Source organism: Stegostoma tigrinum, chromosome 15, assembly GCF_030684315.1.
Source record: "Stegostoma tigrinum isolate sSteTig4 chromosome 15, sSteTig4.hap1, whole genome shotgun sequence".
Taxonomy (NCBI): domain Eukaryota; kingdom Metazoa; phylum Chordata; class Chondrichthyes; order Orectolobiformes; family Stegostomatidae; genus Stegostoma; species Stegostoma tigrinum.
Window position 1 is genome coordinate 1,694,117 of NC_081368.1, and position 24,302 is coordinate 1,718,418.

The 24,302-nt window shown below is 46.6% G+C and overlaps 1 protein-coding gene across 3 annotated transcripts in view; it reads right to left on the reverse strand.

The window, feature by feature from the left end:
- Positions 1 to 5,440: 5,440 nt before the first annotated feature.
- The window catches only part of arhgef6 (Rac/Cdc42 guanine nucleotide exchange factor (GEF) 6), a 168,955-nt gene continuing 150,093 nt past the window's right edge, over positions 5,441 to 24,302 (reverse strand). For all 3 annotated transcript variants that reach the window (XM_048544625.1, XM_048544626.1, XM_048544624.1), the window contains 4 exons: positions 17,163 to 17,252; positions 13,238 to 13,337; positions 7,258 to 7,312; positions 5,441 to 7,142 (listed from right to left, as the gene is read on the reverse strand). In XM_048544625.1, the coding sequence (XP_048400582.1) occupies positions 7,020 to 7,142; positions 7,258 to 7,312; positions 13,238 to 13,337; positions 17,163 to 17,252 (368 nt within the window). In that variant the 3' untranslated portion in view covers positions 5,441 to 7,019. The remainder of the gene's footprint in view (positions 7,143 to 7,257; positions 7,313 to 13,237; positions 13,338 to 17,162; positions 17,253 to 24,302) is intronic.

Here is a 24,302-nt window from a genome sequence, read left to right on the forward strand (position 1 = left end):
CATAGTAAAAAAAAATTGACGAAGGAAGCTATGACATGGATCAAATTTTCAACTTGGATGAGATAGGTTTATACTGGAAGCGAATGCCATCAAGAACCTACATTTCTAAGAATGAAGCACACACTTCAGGCTTTAAGGTGGCAAACAATCATATGACTGTGATGCTGGGTGCCAATGCCAATGGAGACTTAAAGATTAAGTCTGTGATAGTGTACCATTTTGCCAACCTGCGAGCCTCAAACTGCAACCTTAAGTCTGCACTCAGCGCCTACTTTAGGTCAAGCAAAAAAGGTTGGATGACTGGGCAAATTTGTTCAGATGCTTTTACAAAGTATTGCAGGATTTCAAGATCCTCCTCACCCTTTATAATGTGCCAAGCCATCCTCAGACCACAGCTTTCTGAAAACATCAAAGTGCTATTTCTACCCCCAAAGACAACCTTTCTTCTCCAAACCATGGGCCAGTGTGCAATAGCAGCCTTTAAAGCTCATTATTTAAGGCACACATTTAAGAAGCTGATTGCAGCCAATGAGGGGCTTGCGGACAGTGTTCTTCAATACTGAGATAACAAAGTGTGGGGCGGATGAACACATCAGGCGAAGCAACATCTTAAGGGCACAAAAGCTGACGTTTCAGGCCTAGACCCTTCATCAGAAAAGGGGAGGTGGAGAGGGTTCTGAAGTGAATATGGAGAGGGGGAGGCAGATCGAAGATGGATAGAGAAGATAGGGGGAGAGGAGACAGACAAGTTAAAGAGGTGGGGATGGAGCCTGTAGAGGTGTGTAGGTGGGGAGGTAGGGAGGGGATAGGTCAGTCCAGGGATGATGGGCAGGATGAGGTTAGTAGGGAGGAAATTGGGGTGCGGCTTGAGGTGGGAGGAGGGGATAGGTGACAGGAAGAACAGGTTAGGGAGGCAAGGACGATCTGCGCTGGTTTTGGGATGCTGTAGGGGGAGGGAAGATTTTGAAGCCAGTGAAATCCACATTGCTACCAGTGGGCTGCAGGGTTCCCAAGCGGAATACGATTTGCTGTTCCTGCAACCTTCGGGTGGCATCATTGTGGCACTGCAGGAGGCCCAGGATGGACATGTCCTCTGAGGAATGGGAGGGAGAGTGGAAATGGTTTGCGACTGGGAGGTGCAGTTGTTTATTGCGAACCGAGCAGAGGTGTTCTGCAAAGCGGTCCCCAAGCCTCTGCTTGGTTTCCCCAATGTAGAGGAGGCCACAGCGGATGCAGTGTACCATATTGGCAGATGTGCAAGTGAGCATCTGCTTGATGTGGAAAGTCTGGAAGAACTTTAACATTAAGAATTCAACTGACACTATAGTGGAGGCCTGGGGTGATATCAGTAAGGACAGCCTGTATGCAGTATGGCAAAACTTTTCCCAGACTTTTTTCAAGATTTAAAAAGCTTTCATCTGTAAGAGAAGTTCCCAAGAATCAAAGAACATTGTGTTGATCTTGCAAAACAAGTTGGATGTGAAGGAGTGGAGAGTGAGGAAATTGAAAAGCTGCTTGAGTCCCACTGTGAAGACATCTCTACAGCTGATCTACAACAACTTGTCACTGAGGGGGAAATGGAAGCTGGAGATAAAGATAAAGTAGTCCAGGATACAACATCATAAGAGCTTTCCATTTTGTCTTCTTTCCGGAGGGAAATTGAGAAGCAGTTGCAACAATTAGAGGTCAATGTTTCTAATACAGAATGCTGCAGTGACAGTCTGTGCAATAAGATTTTATTGGGCACCCTGTGAACAGCTTCTTCATGAAAGAACTAAAAGGGCAAAGCAGGAAAATCTGGATGTCTTTGTTAAACCAATCCCCAAGAAATGGCCAGAAGACAATGACCGACTGCCATCCACTTCTGGATTAATTATTTTTCGCCTTAACCCTGCAACCACAACTGCACCTTTTTTTTTGTTATTCATTCATGGGATGAGGGTATCACTGACCAGGCAGCATTTATTGCCCATCCCTAATTGCCCAAAGAGTAGTTCAGAGTCAACCACATTTCTGTGGGTCTGGAGTCACATGTAGGCCAGACCAGGTAAGGATGACTGTTTCCTTCCCTATAAGACATTAGTGAACCAGATGGGTTTTTCCCGACAATCAACAATGGATTCATAATCAACAATGGATTCATGATCATCATTAGATTCTTAATTCCAGATATTTATTGAATTCAAATTATACCATCTGCTGTGGCGGGATTCGAACCCACATCCCTGGAACATTATCTGGGTCTCTGGATTAATAGTCCAGGTGAAGGCGATGATGACAACAATTTTCAGCCCCTGCATTAACAACACAGCAACCTCAAAACCGCCTCCCATTAAATCATCTAGACTTTTTTTTCAAAATAACGTAATAAATTTACTGTTATTTCACTATTACATGCAAATTAAGCTACTGTTCCAACTGTGTTAGCCTTTGTGTTACACTTTTGAGTGAATTTTTTTGTTGGTCTGCCTGTAAGTCCCCTTTTCCCATAGGCCCACTTACTTCTATTGCGTGATTTTCTATAATGCATTGTTTCACAGGAACACATCCATTACATTATAGCAGAACCCTCTCTAATAAGGTAAGCCCTCCCCTTAACAATGCCATGCTGACCATTCCTGACCAGTCCATGTCTTTCTAAGTGACAGTACATCAGCTCTCTCAGGATTGATTCTAACAATTTAGCCACCACTAAGACTAACTCGTCTTTAATTGTTTGATATTTCTTTTAGAACATAGAATATACAACAGTACAGCACAGTACATAGATTCTGAAATCCACCTCCCCCTCTCTCCCCGTTTATTTGAGAACCCCCTTCCCCTCCCCCATTTCTGAAGGAGGGTCTAGGCCCAAGACATCAGCTTTCCTGCTCCTCTGATGCTGCTTGGCCTACTGTGTTCATCCAGCTCTACACCTTGTTTTCTGCAAGAGTATTTGCCCTTGTTCTGCTCAGGAACAACCTGACAGACTTGTATAGATCCCACCTTCCCCAGAAATGCTACCGTCCCTGGTACACCATTTCTTCAGCTACGTGCATATCTGATCAATTGTCTCATTCCTGCTCTCACAGGGGATAAAATGCAGCATCTCAAATGTAGTAATCTCAGAATTACTCCCAGTGCCACATGCCAAACTTACTGTATCAGTGATAATGGGAACTGCTCTCTGATGAAGGGTCTAGGCCCGAAACTTCAGCTTTTGTGCTTCTGAGATGCTGCTGGGCCTGCTGTGTTCATCCAGCCTCACATTTTATTATCCAAACTTACTGTATTCAGTTTTCAGCTCCTCATCCTCATGTCTAACTAAGCCATTAGAATGTGTGTTCCACAACCACCAGCAGCTCACCCTCCCGCTCCAGAATGCCCTGACTCCTGGCACCAGAGAGGCAACATACCGTCCTGGATTCACATCTGCAGCCAGAGAGGCACCTGGCAGTACCCCTCACTATTGAAGCCCCCATCACTGTAGCTCTGTCACTCATTTTCCTCCCCTTTTGTACAGCAGAACCATCTGTGGGGCCAGGCACTTAGCTGGTGCTGCTTCTCCCCAAGAGGTCAACTCCTTCACCCCCTTTCCCCACAGCATCTAAAGTAGTATATCTGTCTTAGAGGGGGATAACCACAGGGGGTTCCTGAACTTCCTTCTTCGACATTTGACGTATCTGATGATCACCCATTCCCTTTCTGCATTTGTAAGCCTCAGCAGCAGTGACCACCTCACTAAATGTGTTGTCCATAACACTGGCAACGTCGCAGCTGCTCCACAGTGAGCCCACCCACAGCTCCAGCTCTGAAAAGCAGTCAGTCAGTAGCTGGGCTCACTTCCTGCACATGTACATGTCCCTCACTTGCCCCACTGAACAAGAGGGGCACACCAGTGGGTCTGAGGTCTCTTGTCATGAATTCTCTCTGGATTAAGTTACTCCGTTTTAAGGGAATTTAACTTAGCTCAGGAATTTCCTTCATTTCAAACACTTCTACAGGAACCGAAAGTCCCTACCTTAATTTAAGCTAATATATGATGCTTTAAAAACTGCCAGAAAGTGCTCTGGAGTATTACTTACCACTTGACTGTTTGCACTGGGACCATGCCACTTTCTGAAGTGCCACACTCAGTCTTTCAGTTTCACCTGACTCCAAAACACTTTCATTAAACCATGCAGCACAAAGAACTAACCCCCTCATACAGCTTCCAAAACAACGCTGAACTGGATCAGAACAGTTGTTCAGTTAAGCAGCTTCACCTGAAATTGACTCAGCCGACTCCTGTTTCAGAAATGTGACCAAAAGTACACCCAAACAGAGCAGCTTTTAGTTACTAGATTAAAGAAGTAACTTAGCTTGAAAGTTAACCCTGAAATTAAGGCAGGTCAGCTCTGATTGGTTAGGATGTTGCCATGGGGGGCACAGCAGAGACGAAACTCAGAACATCACGTACAATGTTAGATGTGATTCTGCTATTGGACGACGTTTATCAAATAATCCTGATTACACTAAGAATTACATCAGAAACCAACTTACAATGACCCATCAGGTTTGCAGTGCAGTCTCTTTGAAATACTGAAATCTACACATTTATTCATACAGTTCTTTGCAAGCAGAAAAAAAACCATGTCCACACATTTCACTGACGGCAGGGCTGTGGAGAGAGCCAACCCCTGCTGCATGTCCGTGGAAATGTCCTGACCAATCAAGCATGACCAGCCTGGTTGGAATTTAATCAATTAACAACTACTGTGTAACACCCTAGTCCATTCCACCATCGATCCCAACAGTCACTCATCAACTCTGTGACTCCCTTGTCCGCTCCACACTTCCGTCCAACCCCACCACACCCAGCACTTTTCCCTGCAACCGCAGGAAGAGCTACACCTGCTCCCACACCTCCCTCCTAACCCTCATTCCAGGCCCCAAGAAGACCTTTCACATCAAGCAGATGTTCACCTGCACATCTGCCAATGTGGTATACTGTATCCGCTGTACCCGTTGTGGCGTCCTCTACATTGGGGAAACCTCCGCACAGCATTCAGCCCCTCTCCCGTCAGTGTCCAAGGCCCTCCCCAGGGAAAACAGGCCATTTTCTCCTCTTTACGTAATCATTGGCACCTATTTTCCAGCTGGGTCTCTCCTTTACTGCCATTAGTACCCCCTCTGTCTTTTGCTCTGGACATCCTCACAATCTAATCTAATTGACCCCCTTTCCTCTTGGTCCACAGCTGAAAAAGCACCATTTTCCAGCCTCTTTCAATTCCAAAGGAGAGTCATATCGGATTTAAAACATTAATAACTCTGTTTCTCGCTCCACAGACGCTGAGTTTCTCCAGCAATTTCTCTTTTTTTAAACTTTATGCCTCTTGTTAGCAACATTAGAGTTCAGTGCTGATAGATCAATACTAATTGTTAAAGCATACAATACCAACAGTAAAGCATTCCCAACCCATTCAGAAAATCAATTTAATTGTTTTGAAGCCAACAGCAAAAAAATTCCAGTCAACAGAAGTATTTCATAAATCATGGAGTGTTGAGAGATCTTGCCAAAATAGAGGAGCTATTTATTTATAAGGTACAGCCGAAGGAAGGCTCGATATTCAGGTTTTATTTTAAAAAATTGCATTTACAAAAAGATTTCCTACTTGATGGATGTGTGCTGGGCGTAAGGGCTTCCAAACACATATAGGCACCTCCAGGAGAACACAGCTGTGTCAGTTCCCAAAATATTTCATCTGAATTCCGAAATAAAAGTCTACAGAGGAAATTTGGGGACCTTTGCCAGTTGGACGTACAGAGGGACGCACATGATGTTTGTAGTGAGGAGCCACACTCCCTGCTCATTGCTGGTGAGAAGCTGATCTGACCAATGGCTGTCAGTCTGATCTGAAGTGACTTCCTCCTAAATTCCACTCCCTCTTTGTTCAGGTTTTGAGTCTGGTTTCAGTCACGCTGCAAATACTCCAAAATGTGCTCTGTTACACTGTGTACACAGCCCACAATCAGATGCCTGTTATCCTGCATTCATTCCTAGGCATCACTTAACTCATGAGAAACTAAGTTTGTGCATGCGTCATTAACTCCTACTGTAGGGTCTGTCACGGTGGACATCTCATGACTAAGAGACTCAGTCAACGCTGACTAGTAATACCTGCTTTGTTCCACAACAGCAGGAGAGATAAGCTGCCTGTATCCTTTTATACATTATTAAACACAATCCTGTAATATACAGGAAGGCTCAAGCTAGAGCCAGTTTATAAAGGTGAGCTGAATATGTACACACGCTGTACTCCAAAAGGGCATCTGTCAAAGGCACAGGCAGACGTTTCACATGCATTAGATGCAGTGCCATAATCGAGGCTGTACCCACCACACGGACTCTGCACGGTGACAATGTTCGGGGGTTGGGGGGAGTAGTTTAATACAGCAAAACATAAATAAATCAGCGAGACAGACTGGGCCATTTCAAAAAACCATAGTTATACCCAGAAAATACAAATATGCAGCTTAAGGTCCAGTAACAAGGGAGGCTATGATTTGGTCATGGCCCGATACAAAAACAAAGGAAACTTAAAAAGGAGTCTGTGATTTTCAGCTGTGCCCACGATTGAGCATCCTGTGCTGGTGCAGCAGTCAAATACTAGAGTGCTGGTTAGAGGACACAAAACCATCCATTTATTGATAATGAAGTAGTTACTGCAGGCACCTTTCCTTGCCCGAGTTGGGAATAGCTCTGAGACAGCACGAGGCGGCTGTGTGCTGGGAAGCTGTACCATTTCTCAGTTTTCGCTGCTGCTGCGCTCTCTCCCCAGAGCCTGCACGTTTCCTTATGCCCTGCTCTAGTCCTTCCAAAACAGGTGTCAGGTTTGCTGTCCCTCAATTGCCTGCTCCTCTGGAGGAATCACAGGCCAAATAAAAAAACAAAAATGACCCCAGTGTGACTGAGAATTTCAAAGAATTCCTTGTAGCAGTACGGTCAGGGCTGCCACTGCTTGAAGCCGTGTAGAGAACTAGCTGCTGGCTAGCTGCTTCTAGTGGTTACCCTCGTCCCACGCAGATTCATTCAACTGTTTCAGAACCTTCCGGATCATTTTCTCCAACTCTTTCCTAGATTTCTGTTCCTCCTCCAGACTTTGTTTCATCCGTTTATTTTCCTGGAGAAGAACAAGAAGGTAACAGTTTGTCACAATGATAATGGGTCTCTGAATTCTGTCAGCCACTTTTCAAAGTGCAGAGCAAAAGTGTGTCATGTTCTATTGTGATTCTGACCTGTTTTAGCTCCTGAACTTCATCTTTCAACGCATAAACTGTGTCGACAAGACTCCTGGTAAATAATATCAACAGTTATTAGGTTATTCAGAAAAACAGCTGACAAAGCCACAGGATTTCAGCTGTTATGAGTACAGGCAGTGAACAGAGCTGTGTAAATCACAGAGGCATAAAAATACAGCTCAGTCTCTGCACCTTGACCACAGCCAGTAATCACAAGGTTTCTACAGGACACAACCTCGACGCCCTGTGGGTCTCCTCTGTCCGACAGCAACACTGAGATTCCAAGTACCTTTCACTGCCAAAATACGAGATGACCTCCTTCATCTCTTCACAACCTGTAGAACTCCCCTCTTTGTTTTCTTTTTACATTAACAAATCCTTTCTGATGCTTCCTCATTATAATCCGACTTTCAAATCTTCAGTGCCCCTGTTACACTCTAATTCAATGTTACCCCTGCATCTTCCCTGAACGTGTGTATCTACAGCAGACCCGTTTTTCAAATACATTTCGTTCTGAACCCTTCCTTGAGTCTCACACTCCTGAAAGCTGGTAAGCCACTTTGCTTTTTATGAGAATGAGTTTGATCCATAACTAACAACTTGTTTTCTAATATTTCCCTATGCAAACCTTGTAAGTTATAAATGCAGACTTCCATTTACCTTTCTTGTACTTCCTTTCATAAACACATTACCACGTTTAAAACCTTGCACCAGCATGTCTCTCTCTCTCCCTATTCTGCTGAATGAATGTTAACACTGGCACTGAACAATCTGTAAACATAAAGCTGAAACATGAAGAACAGTAACCCACCTTCCTATATTTGTTCTCAAATCCCTCCATGTCCTTGACCCTGTGCCCCTTTAGCCTCCTCCAATCATGTCACCCTGTGATTTCCGCACCCCTCTAAACATGAGGGTCTCTTGTTCATCTGTAACTTACCTCATCTTTGCAATTCCTCCCCAAAACCTCTCTGCTTCACTCTGCTCCCATTTCTCTGACCTACTATGCATGTGGTATAGTGTAAACTTGGTTTGATAATCATACCTGTTCAACAACTTGGAAATGTTTTTGCTGTGTTAAAGATAATACATGTAAGAGCTTGCCCTTTCCACAGGCATCAGTCTTGTTCTGCAAGCTTTAAAATCAAAAGCTGAACTTGTCAAATTTTAGAATGCACAAATCGTTCTGTCTCCCCTTTCCTACCACCTGGAGTTAAAATCAGTAAGACAGGACCCTGCTCCCTGCAAGCTCGATCAACTTTGTGAAAAGATAAAGACCTGTCACTGTCTTGACCCAAGATAATAAAATGTGAGGCTGGATGAACACAGCAGGCCAAGCAGCATCTCAGGAGCACAAAAGCTGACGTTTCGGGCCTAGACCCTTCATCAGAGAGGGGGATGGGGAGAGGGAACTGGAATAAATAGGGAGAGAGGGGGAGGCGGACCGAAGATGGACAGAAAAGAAGATAGGTGGAGAGAGTATAGGTGGGGAGGTAGGGAGGGGATAGGTCAGTCCAGGGAAGACGGACAGGTCAAGGAGGTGGGACGGGGTCAGTAGGTAGGAGATGGGGGTGCGGCTTGGGGTGGGAGGAAGGGATGGGTGAGAGGAAGAACAGGTTAGGGAGGCAGAGATAGGTTGGACTGGTTTTGGGATGCAGTCGGTGGAGGGGAAGAGCTGGGCTGGTTGTGTGGTGCAGTGGGGGAAGGGGACGAACTGGGCTGGTTTAGGGACGCGGTGGGGGAAGGGGAGAATTTGAAGCTCGAGAAGTCCACATTGATACCATTAGGCTGCAGGGTTCCCAAGCGGAATATGAGTTGCTGTTCCTGCAACCTTCGGGTGGCATCATTGTGGCAGTGCAGGAGGCCCGTGATGGACATGTCATCTAGAGAATGGGAGGGAGAGTGGAAATGGTATGCGACTGGGAGGTGCAGTTGTTTGTTGTGAACCGAGCGGAGGTGTTCGACAAAGCGGTCCCCAAGCCTCCGCTTGGTTTCCCCAATGTAGAAGAAGCCGCACCGGGTACAGTGGATGCAGTATACCACATTGGCAGATGTGCAGGTGAACCTCTGCTTAATGTGGAATGTCATCTTGGGGCCTGGGATAGGGGTGAGGGAGGAGGTGTGGGGGCAAGTGTAGCATTTCCTGCGGTTGCAGGGGAAGGTGCCGGGTGTGGTGGGGTTGGAGGGCAGTGTGGAGCGAACAAGGGAGTCACGGAGAGAGTGGTCTCTCCGGAAAGCAGACAGGGGTGGGGATGGAAAAATGTCTTGGGTGGTGGGGTCAGATTGTAGATGGCGGAAGAGTCGGAGGATGATGCGTTGTATCCGGAGGTTGGTGGGGTGGTGTGTGAGAACGAAGGGGATCCTCTTCGGGCGGTTGTGGCGGGGGTGGGGTGTGAGGGATGTGTTGCGGGAGACACGGTCAAGGGCGTTCTCGATCACTGTGGGGGGAAAGTTGCGGTCCTTGAAGAACTTGGACATCTGGGACGTGCGGGAGTGGAATGTCTTGTCGTGGGAGCAGATGCGGCGGAGGCGGAGGAATTGGGAATAGGGGATGGAATTTTTGCAGGAGGGTGGGTGGGAGGTGGTGTATTCTAGGTAGCTGTGGGAGTCGGTGGGCTTGAAATGGACATCAGTTACAAGCTGGTTGCCTGAGATGGAGACTGAGAGATCCAGGAAGGTGAGGGATGTGCTGGAGATGGCCCAGGTGAACCGAAGGTTGGGGTGGAAGGTGTTGGTGAAGTGGATGAACTGTTCGAGCTCCTCTGGGGAGCAAGAGGCGGCGCCGATACAGTCATCAATGTAACGGAGGAAGAGGTGGGGTTTGGGGCCTGTGTAGGTGCGGAAGAGGGACTGTTCCACGTAACCTACAAAGAGGCAGGCATAGCTGGGGCCCATGCGGGTGCCCATGGCCACCCCTATAGTCTGTAGGAAGTGGGAGGAGTCGAAAGAGAAGTTGTTGAGGGTGAGGACGAGTTCGGCTAGGCGGATGAGGGTGTCGGTGGAGGGGGACTGGTCGGGCCTGCGGGACAGGAAGAAGCGGAGGGCCTTGAGGCCATCTGCATGCGGAATGCATGTGTATAGGGACTGGATGTCCATGGTGAAAATGAGGTGTTGGGTGCCAGAGAATTGGAATTCCTGGAGGAGGTGGAGAGCGTGGGTGGTGTCGCGGACGTAGGTAGGGAGTTCCTGGACCAAAGGGGAGAAAATGGAGTCCAGATAGGCGGACATGAGTTCGGTGGGGCAGGAGCAGGCTGAGACGATGGGTCGACCAGGGCAGGCAGGTTTGTGGATTTTGGGAAGGAGATAGAAACAGACCGTGCGGGGTTGGGGAACAATGAGGTTGGAGTCTGTGGGTGGGAGGTCCCCTGAGGTGATGAGGTCATTAATGGTGTTGGAGATGATAGTTTGGTGCTCGGGTGTGGGGTCATGATCGAGAGGGCGGTAGGTGGTGGTGTCGGAGAGTTGGCGTCTGGCCTCGGCGATGTAGAGGTCAGTGCGCCATACTACCACTGCGCCACCCTTGTCTGCGGGTTTAATGGTGAGGTTGGGGTTGGAGCGGAGGGAACGGTGGGCTGCCCGTTCTGCGGGGGCGAGGTTGGAGTGGGTGAAAGGGGTGGAGAGGTTGAGGCGGTTGATGTCTCAACGGCAGTTGGAGATGAAGAGGTCGAGGGAAGGTAGGAGGCCTGGGGGTGGTGTCCAGGAGGAGGGCTTGTGTTGGAAGCGGGTGAAGGGATCAGTGGAGGGAAGGTTGGTCTCCCGGTTGAAGTAGGCGTGGAGGCGAAGACGGCGGAAAAACTGCTCTATGTCCAATCGTGACTGGTATTCGTTGATGTGTGGTTGTAGGGGAACAAAGGTGAGCTCCTTACTAAGGACTGACCGTTCGTCCTCAGTGAGTGGGAGGTCTAGGGGGGATGGTGAACATGCGGCAGGGTTGAGTGTGGCTGTCTCCTCTGGGGTTGCTGGCTGTGGAGGCTGTGGGCGGAGCGATGAGGTCGTCGGCCGTGGGCGGGGTTGCGTCGGCGTCGGCCGTGGGCGGGGTTGCGTCGGCGGTTGGAGGATCAGGGAGGGCGGCAGCAGCTGCGGTGAGGGTGGTGTGTGAGGTGTTGTACCTGGAAGTGGAGGCGGTGACTGCATCCACCGACACCCTCATCCGCCGAGCCGAACTCGTCCTCACCCTCAACAACTTCTCTTTCGACTCCTCCCACTTCCTACAGACTAAGGGGGTGGCCATGGACACACACATGGGCCCCAGCTATGCCTGCCTCTTTGTAGGTTACGTGGAACAGTCCCTCTTCCGCACCTACACAGGCCCCAAACGCCACCTCTTCCTCCGTTACATTGATGACTGTATCGGCGCCGCCTCTTGCTCCCCAGAGGAGCTCGAACAGTTCATCCACTTCACCAACACCTTCCACCCCAACCTTCGGTTCACCTGGACCATCTCCAGCACATCCCTCACCTTCCTGGACCTCTCAGTCTCCATCTCAGGCAACCAGCTTGTAACTGATGTCCATTTCAAGCCCACCGACTCCCACAGCTACCTAGAATACACCTCCTCCCACCCACCCTCCTGCAAAAATTCCATCCCCTATTCCCAATTCCTCTGCCTCCGCCGCATCTGTTCCCACAAGAAGACATTCCACTCCCGCACATCCCAGATGTCCAAGTTCTTCAAGGACCGCAACTTTCCTCCCACAGTGATGGAGAACGCCCTTGACCGCGTCTCCCGCAACACATCCCTCACACCCACCCCCGCCACAACCGCCCCAAGAGGATCCCCCTCGTTCTCACACACCACCCTACCAACCTCCGGATACAACGCATCATCCTCCGACACTTCTGCCATCTACAATCCAACCCCACCACCCAAGACATTTTTCCATCCCACCCCTGTCTGCTTTCCGGAGAGACCACTCTCTCCGTGACTCCCTTGTTCGCTCCACACTGCCCTCCAACCCCACCACACCCGGCACCTTCCCCTGCAACCGCAGGAAATGCTACACTTGCCCCCACACCTCCTCCCTCACCCCTATCCCAGGCCCCAAGATGACATTCCACATTAAGCAGAGGTTCACCTGCACATCTGCCAATGTGGTATACTGCATCAACTGTACCCGTTGTGGCTTTCTCTACATTGGGGAAACCAAGCGGAGGCTTGGGGACCGCTTTGCGGAACACCTCTGCTCGGTTCGCAACAAACAACTGCACCTCCCAGTCGCATACCATTTCCACTCCCTCTCCCATTCTCTAGATGACATGTCCATCATGGGCCTCCTGCACTGCCACAATGATGCCACCCGAAGGTTGCAGGAACAGCAACTCATATTCCGCTTGGGAACCCTGCAGCCTAATGGTATCAATGTGGACTTCACCAGTTTCAAAATCTCCCCTTCCCCTACTGCATCCCTAAACCAGCCCAGTTCGTCCCCTTCCCCCACTGCATCACACAACCAGCCCAGCTCTTCCCCTCCACCCACTGCATCTCAAAACCAGTCCAACCTGTCTCTGCCTCCCTAACCTGTTCTTCCTCTCACCCATCCCTTCCTCCCACCCCAAGCCGCACCTCCATCTCCTACCTACTAACCTCATCCCACCTCCTTGACCTGTCCATCTTCCCTGGACTGACCTATCCCCTCCCTACCTCCCCACCTACACCCTCTCCACCTATCTTCTTTACTCTCCATCTTTGGTCCGCCTCCCCTTCTCTCCCTATTTATTCCAGTTCCCTCCCCCCATCCCCCTCTCTGATGAAGGATCGAGGCCCGAAACGTCAGCTTTTGTGCTCCTGAGATGCTGCTTGGCCTGCTGTATTCATCCAGCTCCACACTTTATTATCTCGGATTCTCCAGCATCTGCAGTTCCCATTATCACCCCTGTTGACCCACGCTGTAGTTACAGTTCACACACTTTAACACAAGTACAGTTAATGGGAAGCTCATAGAAATGAGTGGTGATTACAAACACAAAGGTCTCTTACTTCTCCTCGATGACAGTTTGCCCGTTGCTCTTTGTTTCCTCCACAATTATTTTCTCTTCTTCTGGGAGCAGTACCTGTGGTGCTGACTCCTTCCGACAAACTGTGAAGTACAGGACACAAGGTTAACAATTGCTTGAGTAGATTTGTTTTAGTCAGACACAGATAGGTGGACTTGCTGTCGTTAACTGGTTTAGTTGTACAGGCTGGAGCAATGGCTTCAAGCTCCCAGGTTAGAGAGAGGGTTCAGCAATCAGCCAGGAATCCTGGTTCTGGCCACTGTTCAGCCTTCCCTTCCAGCAAGTACAGATACTGGACAGGCACAAGATAATAACAGCAGTCAGTTCTGATGCTTTCCACAATCCAGCATCTTACTGGTCACTTGGAGAATGAAAACGGTACAAGGCAGTGGGATAATAACAGAATCAATTTCTGTATTCTGGGAGAGTAGATAGAAGGACAGAGGAAAGCTGGTGCAGAAAAGAACTGCAATCAAAAGAGTGACATAAAAGGAGACATTTCAATGTACTGTGTCTGTGTCAACTCATGATAGCAATGTGATTAGCCCACTCCCCTGAGCAATGTAGTTACAATTGTCGAGATGGAACTGGGCAACAGAATGACAACAGCCAACCCGGGATCTACTTCAGTTCATCTGCTGCTGTAATCCTCAGCCATACCTTTGTTAGCTCTAGCCTCAGCTATTCCAATATTCCCTCAGTTGGCCTCTTTCTCCACTTCCAGAAACTACAGCTCATCATAAAGCCATCTCCAAGTTCTGATTCATACCAAGACCATTCCTCTGTCACTCCATACCTGATGACCTCTGCTGGTTCCCAGTTTAGCAACTCCCCAACCTCGTTTTCAAGTCCCTCCACAGCTTCACCCCTCCCTATCTCTGAAATCTCCTCCAAGTCTACATTTCTCCAATTCTGTCTTCTCACACATCATTGACTGCTATCGCTTCCCCATTGTTCATCCTGGCTTTAGCTTAGTCTTTGGAATTTCCTCTTTATATCTTCCTGATTCTCTCCTTAAAAATCTACCTCTTTGATCGAGGCATAGTATGAGGCTACAAGCAAAGTGCTGGAAAATGAGATGAGAACAGAAGAGTGACTAGCATGGACACAGGCTGAAGAGTCTCTTTCCTTGCAAAAAATATTCCTATATGACTCAGTCCATGGCCAAATGTAACAATACCTGCAAAACATCAAGTCTAAGACTGACAAGTTACAGGTAACATTCAGACAGGTACCCAGCAATGAGCATCTCCAAGAAGGGAATCTAATCATCAACCCTGACATTCAATGGTGTTACCATCACCGAATCCCCCAACATCAACATCCTGGGGATTACCATTGACCATAATCTCAAGTAAACTAACCACATTAACACAACAGCAGGTCAGAGACTAGGAAAATTCTGTGGCAAATAACTCACCTCCTGACTCCCCAAAGCTTGTCCACCAGGTACAAGGAACAAGTCACAAGTCAGGCACAACTCCCCACTTGCCTGGATGAGTACAACCCCAACAACACAAGGAGCTTGACACCATTTAGGGCAAAGCATTCACTTTATTGGCGTCACATCCTCAAGCATCCACTCCCTCCACCACTGACGCTCAGTAAGAGCAGTATGTACTATCTACAAGATTCACTGCAGAAATTCACCAAAGATCCTCAGACAGCACCTTCCAAACCCACGACCACTTCCATCTAGAAGGACAAGGGCAACAGATACATAGGAAAACCACCATCTACAAGTTTTCCACCCAAACCATTCAGCAACCTGACTTGAAAATCCTTCACTGAAACTGGGTCAAAGTCCTGGAGTTGCCAGTCTGAGGGCATTGTGGGTCATCCTCCAGCGATTCAAGAAGGCAGCTCACCACCATCTTCTCAAGGGCAACTAAGGATGGGTAATAAATGCCAGATCACCCAGCAACACCCTACCTTGGTTAATGAATAAATGAATTTATTTTTAAATTTTTGTCTCTTTCATCATCTTTCCAAAATCACTGCTTCAGTTTCAAGTCTCCCTCCTTTATTTTAGAGACATGCATCATGGAAACAGACCCTTCAATCCAACCCAGTCATGCTGACCAGATATCCTATATAAATCTAGTCCCATTTGCCAGCATTTGGTCCATTTCCCCCTAAACTCTTCCTATTCATGTACCCATCCAGATACTTTTTAGGCGTTGTAATTGTACCAGCCTCCAGCACTTCCTGTGGCAGCCATACACACACCACCGTTTGAAAAAGTTGCCCCTCAGGTCCCTTTTATACCTTAAACCTATGCCAGCTAGTTTTGGGCTACCTCACCACGAGAAAAAGACCTTGTCTATTTACCCTGTCCATGCCCCTCATTACTTTATAAACTTAAGGTCATCCCTCAGCCTCCAAAGCTCCAGGGAGAATAGCCCCAGCCTATTCAGCCTCTCCCTATAGCTCAACCATTCCATTTCTGGCAACATCCTCCTAAGTCTTTTGTGAACACTTTCTAGTTTCACAACATCGTTCCTGTATGAGGGAGACCAAAATTGCAAGCAGTATTCCAGGAGTGGCCTAACCAATGTTCTGTACTACAGTCACTTATTGACCTCCCAACCTCTATACTCAATAAAGGCAAACATACCATTAGTTACTGGTGGAACCGCAAAATGTGCTGGAGGATAGTGCAGGCTGAGGGTAGGTAGGTAGGATCCACTACATTGGATCCAAGTTACCAATGCTAAGAGGTAACACAGACCAAGAGAAACAAGCTATGGGACCTCACTGATGAGCAATAAGCAGCTGCATATTTGAACCAATCAGCTAAGTGTTGAGCAGCAGACAGAGGGAAAAACGTCCAAAGTTTGGACAGCCAGGTTTGGGGTACTGCGCCTGTATTCCCTTTGGCCCACGCAGCCCTTACTTTAATGCTGTTCCCACTAGCTCTTGTGTCACCCATCTAGAGAAACATCCTTCCAGCATCTACCCTGTCCAGCACCCTCACAAACGTACATGTTCAGTAAGATACCCTCTCATTTTTCTACACTCCAATAGATACATACCCAACCTTCGTAGCTGGAGGAAGAAGTTGATGCCAAAAACATTGAACGTATGCAAGAGGTGACAGCCCTTGGAGGTGAATGGGATCAAAAAGTTATGGGGAGAAAGCAGGATTAGACTATCAAATTGGATGATCATCCATGATGGTGAAGAAGGCACAGCAGACTCAAAGGGCTGAATGGCCTCTTCCTGCTCCTATGTTTCTATGCAAGGACATCAAAACTTTAGGGTGGCACGGTGGCTCAGTGGCTAGCATTGTAGCCTCACTGCACCAGGGACCCGGGTTCAATTCCCCCCTCGGGTGACAGCCTGTGTGAAGTTTGCACATTCTTGCTGCATCTGCGTGGGTTTCCTCCGGGTGCTCCGGTTTCCTCCCACAGTCCAAAGCTTCTCTACCCCATGCAATAAACAAAAAGGGAATTGGAGCATTGGTGATCACTTGATGTACTTGTGTACTAACATCTTATGTCTTGTATATTAGGAACCCAGATCCACTTGCACAGTCACATTTTGCAATCACTCTCTATTTGAATCATATGTTGCTTTTCTATTTTCACTGCCTCCAACATCAGAACCATCTGCCTACACGCTAGCAAGACTCCAAACAGAGAGTTTATCCTCGATACCCACTGATTCCAGTTTTCCTAGGGCTCTGTGATGCCACACTCAGTCAAATGTGGCCTTGATGACAAGAGTGGTCACTCTCACCTCACCTCTGGAATTCATCCATACTTGGATAATGACTGTAAAGGAGTCAGTAGCTGAGTTTTGAAAAAGTCATATTTGACTTGAAACCCTGACTCCAAAACCTAACATCTTAGACCACCTAAGAATAGAACTTTAAATGATCAAAATTTCATTGTAATTTCACTTGCCTGAGCTATGAGTCTGCTGTATGTTTGCACTTGTGCAATAAGCCTCTATGACTTTGAGTATCTGTGCATCTTCTTCCAAGGCTGCTGTACCTGTGGGAACCAAAGAAGGAAAAATATCTGTTGGTTTTTCATACTGAGACCTCAGAGTTGACCTGTCAAAGAGTGTGGTTTCAAATCTCTGCGTGTGGAACAAAGATCAGTTAGAAGTTAAAAATGACACATTTTAAAAATTACACTGACAACAGATGTTTCTGATCTTCACACACAAGTGCAGATTGTTGCAAACCAAATGAGTTTAAAAATGTCAAAAATCAGCATTTGTCTTTACCAAGTTATCAGACTGTGTTACCTTTCATTGCTCCTGCAGTTGCCAGACATGGATTAATGGGTAAAATCCTGTCTCAGAGTCGGGAGTTGAGAGTTCAAGTCCCACTCCATGACACAAGCACAAAAATTGAGGTGACTTTCCAGTGAGGAGTACAGAGGGACAGCTGTACCTGGTTAAGGAGCATCTCAGCTGAATCAAAAACATTCATGGTGCATTCAAGGAGCAGGGAGTAACTGCAGGTCCTGCTACTGTTTCTCAATCAATAAGCACCTGTATGAAGGTACAAACTACCTGGTCACTCCTTTACCTGACCCATTACAGTGGAGTCATTGGCTAACTTTCAAATGGAGTTGGAGATGAATTTGATTTTAACCTCCAACTCTACATTCCTGCATGCCTCTGATGAAGAACTCTATTTACTTTGGCCTTTAAAAATATATGGAATTGCAAAGACTCAACCCCATGAGAGAAAGTTTTTTTTCCTTCATCTGTCTTAAATAGGTTACTCCTTATTTTTAAACTATGACTCCAAGATTCTTTTTATTATTTTACTCATATTTATTTATATATATTTATTGATGTATTCTCTTATTCTCAAGAGATAGTATTTATGATTATTTGGAAAAGCACAGTTTGATTAGAAATAGTCAGCATGGCTTTGAGGGGGGCAGGTCATGCCTCATAAGCCTTATTGAATTCTTTGAGGATGTGACAAAATACATTGATGGAGGCAGAGCAGTGGATGTGGTCTGTATGGATTTTAGCAAAGCATTTTACAAGGTTCCACATGGTAGGCTCCTTCAGAAAGTAAGGAGGCATGAGATTCAGGGAAATTCAGCTGTCTGGATACAAAACTTGCTGTCCAATAGAAGACAGAGGGTGGGAGTAGATGGAAAATATTCAGCCTGGAGCTCGGTGACCAGTGGTGTTCCACGGGGATCTGCTCTGGGGCCTCTGCTCTTTGTGATCTTTATAAATGATTTTGATGAGGAAGTGGAAGGGTGGGTTAGTAAGTTTGCTGATGACATGAAGGTTAGTGGAGTTGTGGAGGGCTGTTGTAGGTTACAGCAGGACATTGACAGGATGCAGAGCTGGGCAAAGAAGGGGCTGATGGAAAACAACACAGAAAAGTGTGAAGTGATTCATTTTGGAAGGTCGAATTTGAATGCAGAATACAGGGTTAATGGCAGGATTTTGGGTCCACGTCCATAGATCCCTCAAAGTTTGCCACCCAGGCTGATATGGTTGTAAAGAAGGTATACGATGTGTTGGCTTTCATTGAAAGGGGAATTGAGTTTAAGAACCGCAAAGTTATGCTGCAGATCTATAAATCTCTGGTTAGAGGATGCAAGCTGAGTTCACTGTAGCAAATGGCATGATTTTATGATGTAAACATGTTTTTCTTTCAAATTATTGCCCGATGACACGCTGCACAACACATTCAGTGTTGCCAAGTCCACACAAAACAGATAAAACAAAAGTACCGCAGATGCCGCAGAGTTGAAATAAAAAGAGAATGCTGGAAAGGTTCTCTTTATGGGAGTTGTGGAATACGGATTGTTCCAGTTCTACTCTGAGGCCCACCCACAATTCTGTCTCTGACACAGTGATAATGTCAATGCTGATTCCTGCTCTCAACTGGAATTGGGGAAAAAAATCATCAGTTCTGCTTCCAACTTTCAACCTCCTCTAACCTTCCGCTGGTCCATCTCCGTCTCTTCCTTCCAAATACGAGATTCTGAGGGGGCTTGGCAGGGAAGATGTTGAGAAGATGTTTCCATTAATGGGGACCTTGAACTAGTGGGCATGGTTACAGAATAAGGGGACACTCATTTAAAACTGAGATACAAAGGTAATCTTTCAGAAGTAGCGACTCTCCGGAATTCTCTATCCCAGAGAGTCGTGGAGGCTAAATCACCAAGAATATTTAAAGAGAAGGTTGATGGAGGATTGAAATAGAGAAATTGAGGCCTGGGGCAGATCAGCTATGATCTTAAAGAATGTCTGAGCAGGCATGATGCGCTGCATGGCCTATTCCTGCTCCTACTCCTATTGGTTACGTTCCCTTTCTTGACTTCAGTGTTTCCATTTCTAAAGACAAAGTGTCTACCAATATCCAATGTAAACTCACCACCTCCCACAGGTACCTTGACTAGACCTCCTCATACTCTACTTCCCTTAAGGATTCCATTCCATTCTTCCTGTCTTTCCGTTTCTGTGACATCCGTTCAGATGATGCCACTTGATGCTTCCGACATGACCTCCTAACCCTAACCTGCCTCCGGCACAGTGGATTGGTGTGACCCATCTCCCACATTTCTGCCCATACCTTTTGCTCTCCTTTCCAGAACAGCGATAGGATTCCCTTTATCTTTACTCTCCATTCTAATGAATGTCTGGCTCCATTGCCACCACCTTCAGCAGGATACCAGCACCAAATATCCCCCCTCAGCCCCCAATCACAGCCAGTATTCCACAGGAACTGCTCCGTCCACGACACCACAGTTCACTCCTCCCTCCATTTTTTCAATTCTTTCATGGGATGACAGCATCACTGACTAGGTCATAATTTATTGCCCGTCCCTAATTAACTGAGGGCAGTTAGTATCAACGACATTATAAGACCATAAGACATAGGAGTGAAAGTAAGGCCATTCGGCCCATCAAGTCCACTCTGCCATTTAAATCATGGCTCATGGGAATTTCAACTCCACTTCCCTGCACTCTCCCCATGGCCCTTGACTCCTTCTGAGATCAAGAATTTGTCGATCTCTGCCTTGAAGGCATCCAACATCCCGGCCACCACTGCACTCTGTGGCAATGAATTCCACAAACCCACTCGCTGGCTGAAGAAATGTCTTCTCATTTCCGTTTTAAATTTACCCCCTCTAATTCTAAGGCTGTGCCCTCGGGTCCTAGTCTCCCTGCCTAACGGAAACAACTTCCTAGCGTCCACCCCTTCTAAACCATATATTATCTTGTAAGTTTCTATTAGATCTCCCCTCAACCTTCTAAACTCTAAAGAATACAATCCCAGGATCCTTAGCCGTTCATCATACCTTAAACCTACCATTCCAGGGACCATCCGTGTGAATCTCCACTGGACACGTTCCAGGGCTAGTATGTGCTCCCTGAGGTGTGGGGCCCAAAATTGGACACGGTATTCTAAATTGGGCCGAACTAGAGCTTTATAAAGCCTCAGCAGCACATCACTGCTTTTATATTCCAACCCTCTTGATTTAAACAACAACATTACATTCACTCTCATTATCACGGACTCTACCTGCAAGTTAACCTTTCTGACATGCCCTATCTATTTTCTGGTGCATCTTGCACCCCGGTCCTGATCACTGTTAGGGGGTCTGTACATAACTCCCATTATAGTTTTTTGCCTTTGTGGTTCCTCAATTCCACCCACACAGACTCCACATCTTCTGCCCCTATGTCATTCAGTGCCGTAGATTTAATTCCATCCTTAACTAACAAGGCAACCCCACCCGCTCTGCCCTCCTCCCTGTCTTTTCAATATGTTGTGAATCCCTGGATGTTTAACTGCCAGTCCTGAACTCGCTGCAACCATGTCTCTGTGATGCCTTCCACATCATAATCATTCAAGAGGATTTGTGCTGTTAATTCATCTACTTTGTTGCGAATACTACGAGCATTTAGATAAAGTGCATTAATGCTAACTTTATCATTATTAGAGAGGTTGGAAATCCCAAGATGTCTTAAGTTATCCTTCCTTTTTGCTGTATTCCTAGTCTGCCTCGAGCTTAATTCCACCTGTACACATGCTATCCTGTTTCTTATCTTTCCATTTAACTCCATACTCCCTGTCTCTTTCACTTTCCCTTCCCCCCGACTCACGAGTTTAAAGCCCTACTGACCACCCTATTTATCCTTTTCGCTAGAACACTGGTTCCAGATCGGTTCAGGTGGAGACCGTCCCAACTGTACAGATCCCCCCCCGGTTCCAAAACTGATGCCAATGCCCCATGAAATGAAATCCCTCTTTCCCACACCAATCTCTTAGCCACATGTTTACTTCCCTAACTTTCTTTTCCCTGTGCAAATTAGCACGTGGCTCAGGCAGTAATCCGGAGGTTATGACCCTTGAGGACCTGTACTTCAATTTCTTTCCTGGTGCTTCATAATCCTCTACCCTAGCTTTGCCGATGTTGTTAGTCCCAACATGGACCACAACAACTAGATCCTCCCCCTCCCGCTCCAATATCCTGTCAACCCGGTCGGAGATGTCCCGCACCCTGGCACCGGGCAGGCAACACACCATGCGGGACTCCCTCCCGGCTTGCACAGGATACTATCTGTCCCCCTAATTATAGAATCCCCTACAACAACTACCTTTCTTTTTGCTCCCCCCTCTTGAATGACCTTCTGCACCACGGTGCCACGGTCAGCAGGCTCATCCTGTCCACAGTCCTTTTCCTCATCCGTACAGGGAGCAAGAATCTCATACCTGTTGCTCAAGGTCAAGGGCTGAGGCTCCTGCACCCCTGAACTCTGAATCCCCTACCTGCCTCACTTACAGTCACACCTTGTCCCTGAACGCTTTCTGAATTTGAGTTATTTAATCTACTGGGTGTGACTGCCTCCTGAAACAAAGTGTCCAGGTAACTCTCCCCGACCTGGACGTGCCGCAGAGTTTGAAGCTCAGATTCTAGATCATTTACTCTGATCCGGAGTTCTTCCAGCAACTAACACTTGCTGCAGATGTGGGCACTGCCGTTCACAATGGGATCAGCCAGCTCCCACATCATACAGCTACAGCACATCACCTGTCCAGCCATTACTACTTATTCAGTTAACTTTTACAATTTATGTATTAAATGCTTTCTAGTACTACTCTGCTACACTCTTTTTCAATTAAGCAATTGAACTTTTAATAAATTACACAATACACAAGGATATAAATTGAAAAGCATCACTGAGTCTGGAGTCACACGTAGCCTGGACCAGGTAAGGGTGGCAGATTTCCTTCCGTAAAGGATATTAGTTGACCCCCTAACCAATTCCTCATTCCACAATGCAATCGAAGAAAATGTGAAACTTGCCCATTCACCTCTTTCCTCCACTCTGTCCAAGGCTCCAACACATCTTCCAGGTGAGACAGCAATTTCTGTGCACTTCTTTCAAATCTGGTCGACTGTATTTGTTGGGGTTGATTAGTTCAGTTGGCTGGATGGTCAGTTTGCAATGCACTGACACCAACAACTTGAGTTCGATTCCTGCACTGGCTGAGGTTACCGCGAAAAACTCTCCTTCTCAACCTCTTCCCCTTGCCTGAGGCACGGTGACCCTCAGGTTAAGCCACCAGCTGCTGTCGCTCTCTAAGGCAAGGGGAGCTCCATGGTCTGTTAAGACTGAAGTGACTTTTACTCTATTCACTGCTCACAATGCTGTCTCCTTTACATTGCTAAGATCAAACGCAGGCTGGATGACCACTTCACAGAATCCCTCTGCCCTGTCTGAGACCTCCCAGCTGCTCACTACTTCAATAAACCACCCTCGCTCTCAAATTCCTGTCCTGGGCTTGCTGCAACCTTCCAATGAAGCACAATGTAATCTGGAGGAAGAGCACCTCACTTTCCTCTTAAGTACTTGACAGCCTTGAAAAATTCAACAAGAAGTTCAACAACTCCAAGGGATGAGCACTGACCCCCATTTCAATTTCAATACTATCCTTTACCCCCACCCTATAGTGTCTTGTTTATATGTGTGCGCCGTCAGTACAGCTGACCTTTTCTCAACCTTTAACATCTATTCTGCACATTTATAACTCCTTCGCTACTATGAGCACGCCCTTCATCTTTTGCTTACAGCACGCACCTTCACGATCTATTCCATTCATTTCACCGTCAACAGCATTAAAAAAACCCATCATTTTCCGGCCCCTTTCAGTTTGCGGAAAGAGTTATATCAAACTCAAAACACTACCTTACTTGACCTCTCCACAGCTGCAGCATAGATTTGTTGCTTTCCGACATTACACAAAGCCTTCATGTTAAATACGATTCCTTAATTACCTTTGGAAATCAGTTCAGAGATTTTAAGAATAAGATTAATGGACAAATCTTCATGCAAACTGCTATGTGGAAAAAAGTACAACTGAAAATTAATTTATGTTCGTTTACATCTCCATTGAATTGACTTATTTTCATGTTTGTGTATAGCAGTACCTGTTGTTCTGATTTCAATCAGAACCACAGATCACTGAAACAATTCTTAGAAATGTGAATCAATACTTTCAATCTCTGATCTCAATCTCAAACGTCTGATAAAGGCTTTAAATTAATTAGGAAAGGAGCAAAATATTTTAGAATCTGTTAGTTCAACTCTCCAATCCATATACCTCCAGTTTTGTGGACATTGAAACATAGAAAACACGAACAAGAGTGTTTGCAATTTCACACACACTGCTGGGTATTTACACTCACTGCTCACAGATTATAACCCACTCAAATTTCTAGTTTACTTATTTAGAAATGGTATTAGAACTTGACAAATAGGGGGTGGAAGAGAACATTCAATCCTTCTCGCTTGCTCTGCCACTCAAGAATATCACAGCTGATCTTTTAACTAAGGCACATCATCCCACAACTACATGTTAACAATCTTATGAAAGCAAATCGGTCTAAACCAGGCTTGAATATACCTGAAGGCTAAGTGCCTTCAGCTCTCTGGCCTTGCAGATCCAAATATTCACGAATCTTCAGGTGAAGTTTGTTTCAGTTGCAAATGGCTTTTCTTTTATCTGAGGTGCTGATGCCTAGATCAAAATACTCCAGTCCCAA